A 19,641-nucleotide genomic window follows, 5' to 3' on the forward strand; every position below is an offset into this window, starting at 1 on the left:
CGCTTGATAGCTACTCCTCTTCCGAAGACTCTCTCGCCTCTCTTACGAAAAACGTTTTGAGAAAATGTTGTGCCATCGTGATCGCAACCGTATTTGCTACACTTGTAACACCTAGGAAATTTTTTTACTTTACATTTCCGACCTCGTTTCCATCTCGACAAGAACAAATATTCAGAGATTCTAGTTGGTTGTCTCAGCAGTTACTCACAGGTTTCACAAAAAGTTTCGGAATGGTAATGCTCTATAGATAAGGTATTACAACAATGTCATGACCGCTGTCTGAATTAGGGTAAAAACAACAACAACAACAAACACCTAACTCTACTGACAAAAACCAATCATAATTTCTTTGGACGTTATCCAGTTACAGATCGGCGTGCTCCTTTGGATGTCTCATAAAATAATGAATATTCCTGTAGAATTCAGGGAAGAAAGAGTAAATGACGGATGTGGTGTAGAAAGTGCCTTATCTTTCTGCTACTTTGAGTCAGAGCTTGCTTGGCACCGTTCAGAAACTTAGATGAACTTGGAAACTGATTATATTCGTAAGAAACTTTATATATACAGCTACGTATGAGACAATTAAAATAAAGGTAATTATAAATCCTTAATAAAATGGCCAACTTTTCATTATGTCGTGTGACATATATCTAAATATGCGTATAATTTATATATATATATATATATATATAATGTTACGCTACAAAAATTAGCATTTCGCGATTTGAGCATGTCAAAATTATAAAAATACAAAATAGAGTTTGCTCAAACTGCGAAACGTAAAATACCACATAAGTAAAAACGAAACCGAAAAAATGGGACATCTGCTTACGTTTTTGTGTAAAACGATTGAAACTAATTGCAGTTCATGAACTGCAGTAACTCCAAGTACAATTCCCAAAAATAGCGAAGTGACATTTAATTTCAGCCTTTAATAATACTGACATACTCACATCGCAAAATAGTTATTTTCTCCATCAATGACCGAATCTTGAGATTGAGCGTAACATTTATAACTTTTAACTACTAAGCGAAAATGTTATCAATATAATAGTAACATCCCCAAATTCAGAAATGTATGTTTGAATTTCGCGCAAAGCTACACGAGGGCTATCTGCGCGATCCGTCCCCAATTTAGCAGTGTAAGACTAGAGGGAAGGCAGCTAGTCATTACCACCCACCGCCAACTCTTGGGCTACTCTTTTACCAGCGAAAAGTGGGATAGACCGTCACATTATAACGCCCCCACGGCTGAAAGGGCGAGCATGTTCGGTGGGACGGGGATTCAAACCCACGACCCGCAGATTGCGAGTCGAGTGCCCTAACAACCTGGCCATGCCGGGCCTTATCAGAAATGTATGTGTCGTAATTATCAATGTATTTGTAGATTAAATGTATTAATGATACGAGGTTTTCCTTGTCAGAGAAGGGCTATAAGTCATATCGCTCTTCGTTAAGCTTCTTCAAGTTCAAACTAAGCATGAAAAAACATGGCTAATAATGCAAGTATATATATAGCAACCGTGTCCACAAAATAAATGTTATTAATGTTTGGGTTCTGAAAATACTGGAACTTATAATGATCATTTAATACTTTAGTAACATATGAAAACTATAAATATATTCTCCATACGGTGAAAATATTTTACATAGCCTCAAATGTAAAACGATGCTAGTAATGACTAAAACAATAGGCTAAAATTCACCCATTTATAATAGTTTCCAAGAAAATTAATAACTAAACACAAGTTCTTAAATTAACGAATTCTGGATCAAGTGTTTCGTTTTTCTTTCCTAAGTGCTTATTTCAATACAAATATTCATGCAAATTATGGTGAATATAATGTAGTTATTCGAAAACAACAACAAAAACCCAAAACTTCAACAATATCCAGTTTTATTGGCTAAATAATGATTAATGTGTTTAAGCTTTAATGCGTATTATAGCAACATATACCCATATATTAAACTGTGTTTCTCTACAGCATTAAAAACTTCTACTACTTTCATTAATGAGCAAGTATTCTGATAAAAGAAGGTTTAACAGTTCGTCTGAATTTAATAACGATTCTTGCTAGTTTAAGTAGGAAGTAATTAACTGTAGAATGTTTTAGGAGAAGGACGCTGAACAAAGTGATATTATATAACTTTAATACCTTCTGTCTGGTATATGTTTTATATTGCGTCGATAATTACAAGTACAAAATAGGTATTACTTGTTAACACTAATACCACGACTGGAAGGGATAAACACAAATTGCGTTTAAATCTGAGTATTTCAAGAATACGTTTCATTATCCATAAAATTATTATTTTTGTAGATTTTATTTGTTATTGACCAAGCATTCTGATTCTTAGAAAATTGGCTTACACAGACAACGAACAAAGTAATCGTATTCACTTATGAAGAATGGATCGGTTAATGCGAAACGACTTGCTATAAAAATAATTAAACCAATACAATCCTTATTATTCCAGTTCTACCTACCATCCTTCCCTAAGTACAGAAAATAAATCTTCTACGGTTGCTGTTTCATCCGCTAGTACTGAAACACGTGATCCTGTACAGTACGTTATATATGTCACACAATCGCTAACTATGGAAAACGTGATCTAATTTTCATGAATGTTTCCACATTTTGAAACTGGAAGTGAATTTCGATTGAATACTATTTTCGTTTCAGTTCTAAAACAAGATAAGTCTTGACACTATTGTTTCTATTTAGCTGATATCAACAGCTTCATCTTAAACTGGATTGTATATAATGAAAGAGGTTCTTTTGTTTCCTCACTCAATCAACCTCTTCGCTTTCACCTTCCGGGTAAGTCAGAAGAGGATTATATTTGCTTATCACAAAACAATTTATTTGCTGGTTTACCTTAATTACAACGTAAACTGTTTACTGGAACAAAGTCTAAAAGAAAACGTAAGCGTTTCATTAGTGGTATTAGTTACTTATCGTTAGACAGTTCTATTAATCCTTTTTGAACTTCTGGAAAGGGGAGAGAGATATCGACCGATTGCGAAAACGAGAAATTGTTGTTTTAGTGGCTTAATTCCTCTTTGTTCAATGATTTATATGGGTATACAGAACGAGTGGAATCCGATATCTGTAATCTAATTCTAATTACGATCGCATCGTTTACCATTTAAATATTTTAGTTTGTTTGTATTATGACGAATCTATATCTGAAATAACAAGAACACAGGTTTAACTCATTTTCGATACTAACGAAGATGAAACCTATTAACTGGCTAATAAGTTCGAAACTTGGATATTAACTTGAGTTGTTTGTTTTAGCCCGAGAGAGAGAAAGAGAGATACACATAAAGTTATTCATATATTTCATGCAAATTCATGCATTTCATGAAAAGCTACGACGTCACTAATTTATGTTAACTTTTACAGACGTATATGTTTAGTTTTCGTAGCCAACACTGAAGCTACTTTCGACATTAAATGTCTTATATAGCCGTCTTTCGTTGGGTATTCTTTAAAATTTTGCGTAATTCTGTTTATTGTAGAAAAAAAAAACAACGTTTTCATCAATGACCTCCATCTGATTTTCTATTATACATCCAGTATCTATGTGTGAAAAACTGCCTCAATATCCTTTAAATAGTTATAACAACTCCAGTGTTTCTTTCATGTAATTTCACAGTTCTTTAATATGTTCTCTAAGCGAATGATATGTTACGTTTCATGTAAACAATACGCAACTATTTGAAGAGCAGAAAAAAGGTATATTACACTTGATATTTCCCTTTACTATCCGCTAACAAGAACATTTATTTTTTATTGTAGCAGAAGTTCTTGCTAAAGCAAGTTACGTTCTTCGGTGGATTGTCTTCACTTGGCTAATTAAAAAACTTTATATATATTCATATGTCAGAGCAGTTAACCTCTTCGTCTTTCTCCCTATAAAAAAGTTTCTGTTAATTGTCACCCGTATCTAGATGACAAGGAATAGTCAAGTTCGTTCTGATCCTTTTCTTGTCTTCGAAACGACGTCTTACAACATGTGAAACGACTTCTGAATTCCGTGTTGAATCTTTCCTGCAGTGATATAAACGCATCAGTAGCTTTCAGGTAACAAGAAATAAACATTTTGGTATATCTGTTTATCAGCAAATTAACGTAAACCATTTACTTTGTATTTGTTGGTTTAGTTAAATATAAATTCTATTGATAACCTGATTTGCTTGAAATCTTCGATTAAAATCTTAAAGTCACATTACAAACATAACACTGAAAAAAGGGCATGGAAAATGAAAAATATCACGGTAGTTCAGTCGTTTAAAATACTATGTACATCGTTATCTGCCCCACAAAACCGCCTCATTCTTTTCTGACACACACACACAGGCAGACAGATACAGATAAAGATGGTAACATCATTACATTTTGCTTATATTTGTTTGTTAAAAGTTTTCGGACTACATGTAACCAATTTGATATTCAACGCACTCGAAATGTAATATCTAAAGTCAAAGTCAAGAAGAATATAGCCTTCAATTTTCGTATTATCGTGATCAACAAGTATAAATTGAAAGTTAACAAAATTATGGATTTTTCCAGATTACTGCTTTCAAATTGACATCTCCAGACTTGCGTTGGTATGTAATTATGGTGAACGTATTTCACATTTTTTAATAATACCATTCTTAAAGAAGATGATTAGTTCCAGCTGAAAACATCTACACAATTCTATTGTGCTGTTAACAGTAAAATATTTGTGTCTTTATGACATCTATGCATTAAAGTAGCTTACGTTTATTAAGGTAAACTTGTCATGACTGTTTTTATTTTTTTTGTGAAATGGTTTGCTTTCATGTTGAAACTGGATTAAGCCATTTTGCTAACTCAGTAAAAATATTTTCAAAACAGTAAGTTTTTGAGCAACTTAAAGAGAACGAGCTCAAAAGTAAAGTTATTAAAAAGCATCGATTTTCTTATATTCACCATTATATATATATATAATTTGTGTGTGTGTGTGTTTGAAACGCATATTGTAATGTTTACATGCGTTTAGATTGACATTTCGATATACATACATTTTTAATCGATTGATTAAGATTATGACTAAATTTCACATCACTTCAAGAATCATTAGGAGCATCACTTGAATTTTCTAATCATTAGTGCCAGATTTGAAACATTCACCAGCTTACATGTACTTACATTGTAAATAGCGTACACGAAGGGATTATAACAGGAGTTGCTCATAGCCAACCAATGACAGCAGAACCAGATAACGTTGATGTACTTGTACCTGTCGAATAAAATTTTTAATAACCATGAACATGTCTGTATCAGGTCCTATAAATAAAAAGCAAAATATAATATAGGCACACCAACAATTTTAATTTTAGATTCAAATGTACTTTAACATGCATTGATCAAATTATTAACTCGCACGTTTTTATTTGCAGTTTCGGAGATCAGGGTGATAACACCTTTTACGTTATCAGTTTCTTGTAGAAACGTGTGTGTGTTTTGTTATAGCAAAGCCACATTGGTCTACTTGCTATGTCCACCGAGGGGAATCGAACACTTGATTTTAACGTTGTAAATCCGAATATTCACTGCTGTCTCACTGGGTGGACCTCGTAGAGAAGATTAACAAATCTTACGCTAAGAGTAGAAAAAAACAGAAAAAAACTTTTGTTGTCCCGTTTGCTACTACAAATATTCATTAGAAAATGTTAAGTTATAAGAATATATTATTGTGGGAAGTAAGGAACTTTAAAATATCGATTTATGAAAGTAATAAAACTGGCTTTTTAGAGCGATAAAATAGGCAAACTAGCCTAAGCGAACTTAAGGAAAGCACAGGTTTGTTTACAAGTGTAATTTCTTTGAATACTTACGTTCATGTAAGGATTTTTGTTACAATTTTAAGAAAATGCATAAGGTGCTACCAACAAACCAACGAGATCCAATTTTCAAGACCCCCCCCCCCCCAGTGGCACAGTTGTAGACTAACAACGCTAGAAACCGGATTTCGATACTCCTGGTGGGCTGAGCACAGATAGCCCATTGTGTAGCTTTGTGCTTAACTTCAAACATACACAAACCGATTTTCAAAAATTTAACTTTACATTTTCATTTATTCATGGGTTTTATTTTAGATCCTTAAGAAAGCTTAATTCACCCCATTAGCAATATAAATATAATATAAATGATATATTAATTGTTTATGATACTATGTCATGAAGACCACTAATTTCATAGTAGCCACCCCCACCCCAGTGGCTCAACGGTAAATTCGAAGAATTATAATGTTAAAAAAGCGGGTTTCGATATCCGTGGTGGATACAGTACAGTTAACTCGAAGCATCGAAAAATGTTTTCTATGTGTTAATAAAATAAGTTGTCGTGCTTGATACAGTAACTAACTGTCAACCAGAACTTACGATTTATTCAAAATTGTGGATTGACCATAAAAAGATGCTAAATCAATATTTAATGTAGCTAAATCATTTGTTGCTAAGATACCAGAATAAATGTTGTCACGAATCCCAGTATTCCTAGTGCACCAGAATATATGTTGTCACGAATCCCAGTAGTCCTAGGACACCAGAATAAATGTTGTTACGAATTCCAGTGTTCCTAATACGCAGGAATAAATATTGTAACGAAGCCCAGTGTTTCTAGTATACTAGAATAAACTTTGTTGCGAATTCTAGTATTCCTAAGACACCAGTATAAATGTTGTCACGAATTCCAGTACTCCTAAAATATCAAAATGAATATTGTCACAAATTCCAGTATTCCCAGGGTACCAAAATAAATCTTCTCAAGAATCCCAATATCCTTAGAATACCAGAATAATTGTTGTCATGAATTCCAGAGTTCCTAGGATACCAGGATAAATAGTGCTACGAATTCTAGATGAAACTGTGAATCCTTTCGTGTTTGACACCACTGTAGTGGAGACATTGTTGACCAATGCCTATTTTAAAAACTTGCAAGATAACATATGGAATTAATCAAACAAATATAATTTAAATACTTGTCACACACACACACACGCGCATATAAATATATATTTGTAATTTCGGGACAACTTGATCATTTGTACATTAGTTTTTACCTTATGGGTTCAGCTACAGTATGCTATACGAATTACTATAGATATTTAAATTTATTAGAGAAGGATAAATTTTAATAACTCTTTATAATGATGTTTCGTTAATCCGTCAACGTTAAGCAAATTATTTGATAAGGGATAAAGATTGTTTAAAAATGACTGATATGAATTGCTTGAAAACATTCATGACAGGTAAGTATCATCACAGAATTACATATGTGTCAAAATACCACCCAAACACAATGGATGTATCAAGAATACAGAGAAATGAAATGAAATTACCAAACTTTTAAAGGACGAGATATTTCAGATTTGAAATCATATCAATGTATTTACACTATTCAAAATAATTACTGGGATACTAAGAATTCTTTTATATTGTAGTTATGACAAGACACAATTATACTGTTACCAAATAATATTAATAACCCCCACCCGAGTTAATTATGGGATACTAAGAATATTTTTTATATTCTAGCTATGACAAGACACAATTATACTGTTACCAAATAATGTTAATACCCTCATCCGAGTTACTTTTAATGCAAAACAAGTGTCAGGTGGTCTGTCATATAATCTGCCGTCCGTATTTCGTTTATATAAAAATGTGATGAAAACAAAGTGTGCTCTCAGTTAGCAGTTTGAGCAACAGCGGTGTGAAAAAGAAATCCCGATTGATGATGATGAAACATGTAAGGACAACAAGAAAATCATTTAGACGTTTCCACGATTTTGAAGGTAATAGGTGGCTACATGCTGGTCAAATATTAAAAATATCTGCAAATTGGTTTCAAATCTAATAAAATGTGGTTAAAGGGATATGTATTCGCTTTCAGGTCACCAGTACACTTGGACATTTTTGACAACTCCTCAAGAGGACTACTAATTGTGGGCTTCAGTTTCCCAGATGAATAAACAGTTCAGAGGATAACATGGATTATATATCAACATGAAAACGGCGAGAAAGAAATTTCACAAGGAGTGGTCTTTTTATGCATACGACCAATGTTTCTCTATTTCTACCTAATGTTCAGTAAGATAAATAAATAATATATAAATTTGTCAAACAACATGGTAGCGAGTGTCTTGTTCGCAGGTGGATCCTGCTTTGTATTGCAGCCGGATACGAGACGTGTACACATTTGGGGAGCAGCTCCCAGGGCCTTAATTTACCCAACTATCACGGAGGAGGGATACAAAAATGGCTGTGGTAACATACTGGTTTGGGAAGGAATTAATACTGATGGCCGCACTGACTTTTATTTGATATGGCATGACGTAAGGATGCCACAAATAGAGAGATGCTGTCTCAGAGCGATTGCATTTGCATTATGCAGATACGGTTGGAATGACAACCTTCTAATGGTTGACATTATGCTGTATTGTTTAGCTATTCTCTGGAAGAAGATGGCATTGAACGAATGAACTGGTTTGTTTGCTCAACGGAATTGAATCTGATTGAATACGTATTAAATGCTTTAGGAAGACACTTGAAATCATATGATTCGTCTCCAAGCAGTTTTGATGAACCGAAAGCAACTGTGATGGAGTAGTGAGCCATCCTTATTCCAGATACTTTTTATTCACTTGCTATATCAATGTATGACTTGCATTAGTATCCGAAGTGGTCATGCGTCTCGTTAACAAACATTTTAAGGTCAATTACTGAGCTATAAACTTTGTTTGTTTGAAGTTAAGCACAAAGCTACACAATGGGCTATCTGTGCTCTGCCCACCACGGGTATCGAAACCCGGTTTCTAGCGTTGTAACTCCACAGAGAGCTCTAAACTCTGTGGTACCAATTGAGTATATGGGGAAGTGGTCTCTAATAGTTATATATTTGCAAATCACATGACTGGTCACTTAACATTTGTTTTGTAAATAAAGTCAAGGGCGCCATTGACATTATTTAAAAAATAGTTGGTTGTGAACTGTCATAGCTAGAATATAGAAAACAATTATTACTTGATTACTTGGAACAAAGTATATTTTGTTTCTTATAATTTTTAATTATAATAGTAGCTAGAATATAGAAAACAATTATTACTTGATTACTTGGAACAAAGTATATTTTGTTTCTTATAATTTTTAATTGATTTCTGTGACTGTGCATAATATTCTCTGATCACAGATGTTGCCAAATTATATTTATCTTGTAATTCATAGTAAGCCATAATATTAAGTTTTGTTTGTTTTGAATTTCGCGCAAAGCTACATGAGGGCTATCTGCGCTAGCCGTCCCTAATTTAAAAGTGTGAGACTAGAGGGAAGGCAGCTAGTCATCACCGCCAACTCTTGGACTACTCTTTTACCAACGAATAGTGGGATTGACCGTCACATTATAACGCCCAGACGGCTGAAAGGGCGAGCATGTTTGGTGTGACAGGGATTTGAACCCGCGACCCTCAGATTACGAGTCGAGTGCCTTAACCACCTGGCCATGCCGGGCCGGATAATATTAAGTACATTACTAATTAAAACGTTCTCACAGAGCAAAAAGGTAATTTAAATAACACTGTTATTTAAACATACACTGATTTCGTTAAGATTGAGGGTATGTAGAAAAGCAAAACGACTAATGAAAATGTAGATATATTGAATTTTTTTTATTATAGCTATAGATAAAATTTCTCAAGAGAGGCAATTGTTAATAGATAAAGTGTAATTGAAATAATTTCAGAAAAACAACAAAATAACAATTAAGGTTTAGTTTTACGTTCAATAATGGTAGTACTCTGTCTTTCGCAGATATAATGTATTATGGTGCTGTGTTAAATCTGTAATCAGTCAACTAAATTGTGTCTGTGTACTTGTAAAGAAAATAAAAACACATCATTAAATTACGTTTTGTATACATGACACATAAGTTAAAGCTGCTATAAAAAGGCGAAGTATTGTGCTAGGTTGTCATTGGTCGAGATTTATTCTGTACCATAATTTTAGTTGTTTCACGGGTAAACTAACATTTTAGGAAATAGAAGATAAACGTATGTTTTTATATGTTAACCGTAGTGACATAGAATTTGTAGTTACTAGGTATTTGATTAACATTAGTGTGAAGCATTATTTGAATTGTCATGTTACATGAGAAGGCAGGAATGTGTTACCGAGTTGTTTAAATTAGGATGATTAATGTAACTACAGCTGAATGAGAACCAATAAAGTTTATATATATATATACGTGAACATCCCTAAAAATGCTGCTTTCTAACACGTGTATACTTGAGCTGACGACTGTCTGTAAACGTCAAGCTTTCGACAATAAAGCTCTCATGAGTTACAGTCATAGCTCCGTTATTATGGTATGGAAAAACGAGATTTATATAAACTGTAGCTTTCCGAAATATAAAAGAAACAGATTTATAATGAAAGATAACAAATATTTTCGCGTCTGTTTACTAAAAGTCATAAAATATAAATGATATATTACAAGCAGTGTAGTTTTTTTATGTCCAGGCGTTGTCCACGTCTACCTGGATGTTTGATATATGTGCGTGTACATAATGCTTTTACAAGTGTGTTCTAGAAATTTAAAGATTACACAGGCCTTCGACGGTTTTATTTTCAGGAAATGTTTACATGTTTTATAATAATTCCTGTACGCTGATATCCATTTTCCCAATCGCGTGCAGATTTCCTACAAAACGTCATAACGCAATACATAAAAGAACGTTTTGAGACTGAAACACGTAGATTTCACACAAAAAATCAGGGTCAATGAGGATGAATATTCGTTTGACATCAATGTTATTCCCTTTTCATTTGTTTATATTTTTGTTAAAAACAATAATAATAAAATATGTTCATTGTGGTAAACGAAATAATAATTTGTTCTGAGTAATTGTTTTTTATTTCCCGATTTGTAAAAAATTCTTACGTGATAGAAAAAAAAATTAATATTAATTTCGAAATCTGCGAAGCTGAATTATAGAAAATCCATTATTAAAACCAAAACAACTTTTATGAAGTGTAAATTCGCAGGCCTGTGTTATTGGCATTTCTCGCACAGAACGTTTCTAGTATGCTGTTATTTTAGAAAGTTGTTTGGGGGATAATGCATATGGCATTTGGTGGGTAATAAATTCGTATTTATTTATTAATACAATAATTTAAATGGCACATTAATAGGCCATGAAAGACCAACTTAAGGTAACAGAGGGCCCGCATGGCCAGGTGGTTAGGGCGCTCGACTCGCAATCTATGGGTCGCGGGTTCGAATCCCCATCACACCAACATGCTCGCCTTTTCAGCCGTGGGGGCGATATGACGTGACGTTCAATCCCACTATTTGTTGGTAAAAGAGTAGCCCAAGAGTTGGCGGTGGGTGGTGATGACTAGCTGCCTTCCCTCTAGTCTTACACTGCTAAATTAGAGATGGCTAGCGCAGATGGGCCTGGTGTAGCTTTGCGCGAAATCCGTAACAAACAAACGAACAAGGTAACAGAGGTGGTCTCAGTTTGCCTGTCTTGTATTTCTTTAACTATATTATAATTTTTAAGAACTAATAAGTTATCTATTGGGTGTTGTGGTAGATTAATTTTAGTGTAAGTTAAAGTATGTCTACTATAATATCAGTACAAAACAAAAATTGTATAAAGAAAGTTTACTGCTATGTCCACAACTGTCCTGGAACAGCGTATGGTGATATGAATCGAGAGGTTTAGCCACTTGAGCTCCAACCCCTTACTGAATTTATAATGCAAGTCTACTAGCTTTTCACTTGTATTTAGTAGATACTGATAAAACACTTCTTGAATGCTATCACTACAGGTACCTATTTGTAGAGTTTTACCTTTTGCAGTTCGTGAAAATATGTTGTTTTTTGTATTTCGTGGGTGACCTTTAATATACTCATGCCTTCATCACTATTTTCCAATGTTGATTCGTCGCTCACCGATAGCTGGTTTTTACACAGCTTTTTGTTAATGTATATATTTATACACATACACACAGTACTATTAACCAGGAGTAATTATATTTGATATTTAAAAACACATTTTGAGTCAGTAATTAAATACTTCTTAGGTATATACTAGGCTACGTAGTTCTATTTTTCATTTTTTTTCTATTTATTATTCATTTGTGTGTTGAAAACGTTTATAATTTCTAACAAGGTACAAACTTATAAGAGGTTAGATTGCTTTGTTCTTCTTTGAAGACTTCATAGTTTATAATATTACGGTGTGTATAACACTATATTAAATATGAGTACGTTATATCAAATCGATTTTGGAGGCTCATCTTGTCTTTACAGTCCAGACATACTTTTTCTGACCACCGTGTATCTTGTCAATAGCCTGCGGCGTAATTTCCATTTCACAAGGCTTCCTTAAGGTTGTCGTGTCTAAAGTATACCACTCATCTCTGCCTGCTTTCCACAAATTACCTAGTGTGCGAGTGGTCTGATCACTCACAAATCCAAAAGTACTGCGTCTGGCAACTTGACCGCTATGTCTTCATTCTTCGTATAGAATAGTATGAATACCTGTTTTATCCTTCATATGTTTGAGGCATTCAACGGTTGACAGGGAGGTATGGATGGAAGACTTATCTTGATCAACCCACATCCTGTTGATCTCGTTTCCAGTCGGAGATTCTTTTTTATTATGGTTAGTACTGTTGTCTTGGGCACGTGAACAGCTTTTGCCACCGACTTTTGTGTTCCCGGATTTTCACCTGTTACAAGACGCCACACTTTGCTTACCACGGCTGTGCCACGACTAGTTACAGGTCTCTTTCTAGATGGTTCTGTTTCCATAAAGTTTTGCTACCGAAAATTATCACTTTGGGAAAGGGTATGTAACAGCCCTTTCCGCCACAAAATATCCATACACTCATATCATAAAAAATGTGTTAAGATCGTTGATTTAGAATTTCCAGGAAGATGATGTCGTTGTATTTAATGTCATTGTAAAACAGCACACTACCCACATAACGTCTAATGTTACCAAAATTTAGTTGTGATACAATTCGTTCCACCGTGATTTTTTATCGGTTGTCGTTGTCGCGTGACTTACTGGTTTGTATATTCAAAATAATTTTGATATAAAGCACTCAACCTTATGTATAATTGATAATTTTTAAGTGTAACTATTTCACGCACTAGAATTTTCCAAAATTCAACACTAATTCATTAATTCAAACATTATAAAAAAATTTAGTATTAAAATGAAAAAAATACTTCCAGGGTTGCATTGAAATCTCCATTTTCCAAGGAAAAATACTTACTCGTTGATTGCAGGGTAGACTTCTTGTAAAATATTGTATGTTTGGAATGGTAACCAACATATGGTAAACACAGCTACCACGATGAACAGCATTTTGATAACCTAAAAAATAACAACAAAAAATAGAAGACAAATGATATTTATTGAAAAAAATCGCTTTATCAAGAACATTCTAAATCGATATCTAATCCATGATTTTGTTTGATTATTATAGTACTTCTGGCAAATTTCCGATATATACTTCCAGGGTCGAGGGTGCGTATAGGAAAGCTTCAGTTTGAGCTCGTTATAAAAGTGACAGTTAATCTGATGTAGGCGATGGGTGTTGCTAGCTTGTTGTCTTCCTTCTGATCAGCAGTTATAAGTTAGTAACGGATATATCTAATCCTTAAAGCTTCTGATTTGATCCTTTAAGCCGAGTGTCGTTTAAAGTACCGTTTAGGCTGAAAATAATATATTATATTACAATTAAGAAACTTCGATAAAACTAGTAAAACAGATAAACACAGAATTAATTTTCATAAGTCAAAGTCTGAGGAAGATTCAAAAACGTTTCACTGCATCTTATTATGTAGTAAGTTTAATATAAACATCTCAAATATAAGGAAGGCTCAAAAAGACTTAAAGAAAAATTACGACCAAGTAAATGTGCAGCAACTTATCCATCTATATTTGATCGCTTAACTAAAACCCATCTTCCACCAAACATTCGTTACAATAAAAAGCAATTAATAAAAATAAAACAGATGAATCGATCATGGTAGTCCTGTAACAGAAATTGAAACGGATTCCAGAGCAAAACATTTCAAGGACTGTGAACATTATAGGTGCAAAATACTTTAAAAACACACCTTACCTATCGAAAAAGAAAAAAAAAGTACAGATCCAATATCTATCTGTTTATCTATTTATTATAAGATATCTTTGTCTACTTGCTCTTAATAACCCGAAGCGTGAAATTAAATCTTTCATGTAAGAGACAATTCTCAAGCCTTGGCTTTTTTTTTTATCATACTTGAACGCCATCTATCATGTGAAACTAGACAAGATTGTACGTCCACTTGTTGATCAGTTTTCAAGTTTCGTTGCGTTCATTCTTATTGTTGTCCACGAGACACTATCTATACCCATCAGGTTGAGTGTTGTTTTCACAACAAACTAATCAATTTACGGAAGATAACACGCCATCTTGGAACTCTTCCTCTTTCCTAACAAGCTTAAGAGTTTTTGTAGTTTCTTTTCCTTTTTTACTTCTTTACTGTTAGCGTGAACAAAGACACTTCAAATCAATGAAAAATAAACATCCTTTACTAAATAATTACTTTTAGTAGTAGAATGAGATGTAAAAATAATATTTCCAATTCATTAATTAATTTGTGATGTAATTTATTTTGTAATCCATCATTACGTTGGCTCATTGCTTATACAAAACATAGGAGAATCTGGCATGACTACTTGATTTTACCTTCATATTTCCTTTGGCGGAAGGTGATTTTTAATTCTTATTTTACTTTTATCGCCCAGTAAGATACAACATAGTAGAGCTCACGAAAAAAACGAATAATCCATCTAAACAGATTTAAAAAGCATTAAACAATACATATTATGTTTGAGTCACTCAATTAAAGTACTCAATAAAATCTCAACTGTACACGCAGTTTCGAATCTTACTAGCGTACAGCAGCTTAATAAATAGATAAATATTTTAAGCATACAATATTTCGGAGGTTTCATACTTCAATGATAAAAATGTTCACAAATTGCACAGCTATTTCAAAACTGTTTCCTCTTTTTTGTTTTTTTTTGTTTTTGGTATTTGATGGTGTATTGAACTACGTTTTTGGTTAAACTATAAATTACAATTACGCGCATCACAGAAGAGGAAAGCTAGCTTGAGTGACTTGGAAAAATTCGGAAGTTTTACCTGGCAGTTTCTCAGTGATTAATCACGGTTTTATGTTTGAAATGTGTTAAGGAAACATTGTCTTGGCACAAGCACGTTTATATAGCGATGTTCTACTAATATATGAAAAACCTGTGTGACTAAAAACGATGAGCTTATAAGTTTCATGAGTTCATTTGCAAAATAAGAAAAAAAATGGTTGTTGTTATGCATAGAGCTAACGATATATTATCTGAGCTATGCCTACCGCGAGTATCGAAACCAATTTGAGCGTTATAAGCCCACTCTCATACCGTTGAGCCACTGGGTAGTGGGAGGGGGCAGTAGGTGTGTATAGATTATTTCAGAATATGTTTAATAGATTCAGTTTACTGTATATATATATATATACTTAAGATATCGTTGTTAGTTCATTTCACAAATCTTAAAAAGTATAGTCTTCAGATATCAGCAGTTTAGCAATAGAAATGTTTTTCAATCCCCGACTTTACGCTCTCATTTCATTGTCAAATAATAATAAGCCCGTTCCTCCCATCTTTTTTCTCCTTTATAGTTACCTATTTCTTAACGGTATTCTGGTTTCACGTAAATAAAATAAGAACACGAAATTGACAAGAGATCGATATTGTATACGCTCTTGTGATTCTATACCTAACACCATTACTTCAACTTTTTTTCTCTTTCTGTAGTCGTTCATCTGTTTGTCGTTTTTATACTTCTCGCTTGCAGTTATAAAATATAAATTCTCGTTACTTTTTCTTTTAATTTTATTCCACTTTAATCTTTCATTGTTATCTCATCCTTTAACTCCTACCTTAACTTTCAGATTTCGTCGCTTAATAAGATTTCACCACAGACTTATTACAATACGGTATACGTAATAACGTTTGAATATACGTAATACAGAGTCAAACTTCTATGAAAAAATATAGTCTGTTTGTTTGATACAAGTCATTGTGGGTAAAAGTTTTTCACTGCAAGTGTTTTAAAAATATTAAAACATACTTTGTGAATTTCGTACTTAAGAACTCAGTTAAAGGATATATGAACATAAACACTAATTTTAAAATGAAACACACGTACATTAAGTTCATAAGTTTAATTGTACAAGATAATCGAGCAATCATTTCTAATTCGGTCTCATTTAAATTTTCTTAAAATAATTTTTCCGTTTCCACAATAAACCTCTTTTTTAATATAATTATTTTTTTCTGAGTTCAATAATTTAATTTTGAGACAAATTTAATTGTAATTAGGTTTACAGAGCTTGGCATCCATTTTTCATTTTGAAATAAATTGTATAATTTTTTTTTTGCAAATTAATTAATAAAAGTCAAACTAGATATAATTTCCTTTTTTTTATTATTAATGTATATTATATGCATTTTAAAGAGATGGCCATTTAAAATATAGAATTTTCTTTATATCCAGTTTGTATATTTACTTTAATAAAGCATATTATATAAAGCAGCTAGTCATCACCACCCACCGCCAACTCTTGGGCTACTCTTTTACCAACGAATAGTGGGATTGACCGTCACATTATAACGCCCCCACGGCTGAAAGAGCGAGCATGTTTGGTGTAACGGTGAATCGAACACGCGACCCGCAGATTGCGAGTCGAGCGCCCTAACAACCTGGGCATGCCGGGTCCAGCTTAATTAGACTTTGTGTTTTTGTTTGAAACTATGTTATGGCAATTAGTGAAGAAAATTTGGAATTCAGGAAAGAATACAAGCCCTCTAGTCTTACACTGCTAAATTAGGGACGGCTAGCGCAGATAGCCCTCGTGTAGCTTTGCGCGAAATTTAAAACAAACAAACAATTCGTACTCCAGCCTTGGTAAGCAACGTGCAATATGCCGCAACAGATGAGAAACGAGTATTTATGGTATTCCATACGAATACAAGCCGATCATGTCGCCGGACGCAACGCTTATGGACTTTTGTATTTGAAGAAATCGGCTTCTTCGTAAACTAGATGAATTATGGATTGCATGACAGCTTTTTGTCATAGGAACTACTCTTCAGGATTGTTATCATAATTCACGGTCGTCAGATATATCATGCTTGACGTGGCGACGTGAATTGTAACAAGGGGTGACGTTCCACAATCGTTTTAATATAACGTATTGACCCTTTGTACTTAGTAAAACTTACTTTCAAAAGGCAATTGAATATCAAAAAAGGAATATCTGGAAAGACAATTTGAAACTTAATCGTAAAACAAAATGAGTCAATAAAACAACATTTTATTTTTAGAAATATAGAATTAAAACAACTTTAATTAAGTAAACTGACAGAGAATTAGATCATGAGACTCACACCTAAACGGTTAAAACAATTTCTCGCACCTCAGTGTTCTATTTCCTTACTTTCAAAATATTAATTTTGTTGCATTTTTTCAGGCTTAAGAATCGTTACCCTTCATGATTTAGTCCAAAAAACTCCGAATAAGCCTGTAGAACTACAAATATTGGCATTACAATATCAGAATATACGTATTGTCATATTAGGCTTATCTTCTGCGAATATTTAACACTCTTAAAATTTCGAAACATGATAACAATGGAAATAAAACTTCTATCCAAAAACGTATAATAGAACTATCAAACGTGTTGTTTAATGATTTATATATTTACCCATGGCTTTGCATAATCCTGAACATCTTTATATTCGGACAGCAGAATATGATTGTCTAACACGATAGATCATACAGAGAAAACAACTTCCGCTGCCTCAAATAACATTATTTTTCACGATCCTAGCAACACCTAATACACTTGATTTCAAACTGTTTGTTTGTTGTTAAGCGCAAAGCTACATAATGGGTTATTTGTGCTCTGCCCACGACGGATATCGAAACCCGGTTTCTAGCATTGTAAGTCCGCGGACATACCGCTGTGCCACTGGGCGGCGATTCCAAACTGAAGTATGCCACTTGTTGTCATCATAAATAAATTTCTTAAGAGCAATTTACTTAAGTACCATTTGGACCAAGCTACGTTTCTATTATACCTTAATGGTCAAAAAGAAACAAATACTAAACATTTTAATATTAAAAAGACCTTGAATATTTAAATGTTGAGATATTTTTAAAGAAAACTTTAGGAAATTCAATGTTTTTTTATGAAACATTTTTTTTTTCAAAACAATTTACGTTTTACGAAACATTTTTGCATGATGGAAAGAAATTAAAACAATATTAAATTTAATCTACATTATTTACGAATATTTAAACATTTTTTGCCCAAACCTGTTAGATATTTACTGTTAAATATTTTGAACTCATATTTTGGTGCCATTCACAAACTAGTGTTCGATCACATTATTTAGTCACTACTCCTGAAAATAAACGTTTTTGTACGAAACAAAGCTTGCAATGTTTGAAGCTTATCAATATACATGAAAAATATGGATATACTATTATAGAAAATGGTAAGGTATATCCAATCTGAATTACATCATATGCTATACATTGGTTAAGCAGCCAAGCAGAGACCAAAGTCCAGAAACATTTGACCCTAACTTAGAACTGCTGAGCAGAGAGAGAGAGTAACAGTCAGAAACACTCTAACCGAATAAAGAGATTGATTGCCAGTTTCATAAAGAACCCAGAGCTGAAATTTCTGGCCATTTTCAGTGGCTTATTGCAGATTCGAACCTTGGAATTTTCTTACGGCACACCTGGTCATATTAAAAAGATAAGACAAAATTAAAATGTATTACTAATTATCTTTAATAGTCCAGCAAACATAGATTCGTCCAGTTATATTCACATGTTTTCATAATTAGTTTAACATGATTTGAATTTCTAAGCAAAAGTCATATACAACATAACACTACATAATTTAGCATTAATACAATCCTGAGATATTTTATCAGTTGTTATCATTTTTATTTCAAATCTGGATTAGAAGAACAGCTTCCGGTAACTTGTAGTTACAATAACAAGTGGCCGTGAATGTCATCTTCTTACACACAAATGATTCACTGTTTCGCTATTACAATGAAAACAATACACAAAATTTAAGGTTCATAAAAATTTTCATAACAAGATTTGAACATAGAATACAAATTCACACTTTGTGTTTGATTTCTGCGAAAATTACCTTCACCCTTCAAGTGCTGTTTACTATAAAGTATAAGCTGAATAAGTTGATATTCTGCAGACAATTGTAAAAAAGAAAATCTTTTAAAATTGTGACTAATGTTTATTTAATGAAATAAAATAGTCAATAGATAAGAATTAATCGTTTGAAATAAATACCTAGAATTTTGCTTTCACACACAGATTCCAAGTCATTTTCAACTTGAAAATCTCATTAGTGTGTAAAATACTGAGTGAATGTTTTACACTTTAAAAAATTATAAAAATATAATTTATTGCGACTTATCTTCAGAAACTATTAAATT

General features: G+C 33.0%; 1 protein-coding gene across 1 annotated transcript in view; it reads right to left on the reverse strand.

Moving 5' to 3' along the window:
• Positions 1 to 1,894: 1,894 nt before the first annotated feature.
• The window catches only part of LOC106464882 (tachykinin-like peptides receptor 99D), a 38,097-nt gene continuing 20,350 nt past the window's right edge, over positions 1,895 to 19,641 (reverse strand). Inside the window, exons 2-4 of the mRNA XM_013925049.2 lie at positions 13,325 to 13,425; positions 5,184 to 5,274; positions 1,895 to 4,058 (exon numbers count right to left, since the gene is read on the reverse strand). Coding sequence (XP_013780503.1) covers positions 3,945 to 4,058; positions 5,184 to 5,274; positions 13,325 to 13,425 — 306 coding nt within the window. The 3' untranslated portion in view covers positions 1,895 to 3,944. The remainder of the gene's footprint in view (positions 4,059 to 5,183; positions 5,275 to 13,324; positions 13,426 to 19,641) is intronic.

This window comes from Limulus polyphemus, unplaced genomic scaffold (genome assembly GCF_000517525.1).
Source record: "Limulus polyphemus unplaced genomic scaffold, Limulus_polyphemus-2.1.2 Scaffold64, whole genome shotgun sequence".
NCBI classification, from domain to species: domain Eukaryota; kingdom Metazoa; phylum Arthropoda; class Merostomata; order Xiphosura; family Limulidae; genus Limulus; species Limulus polyphemus.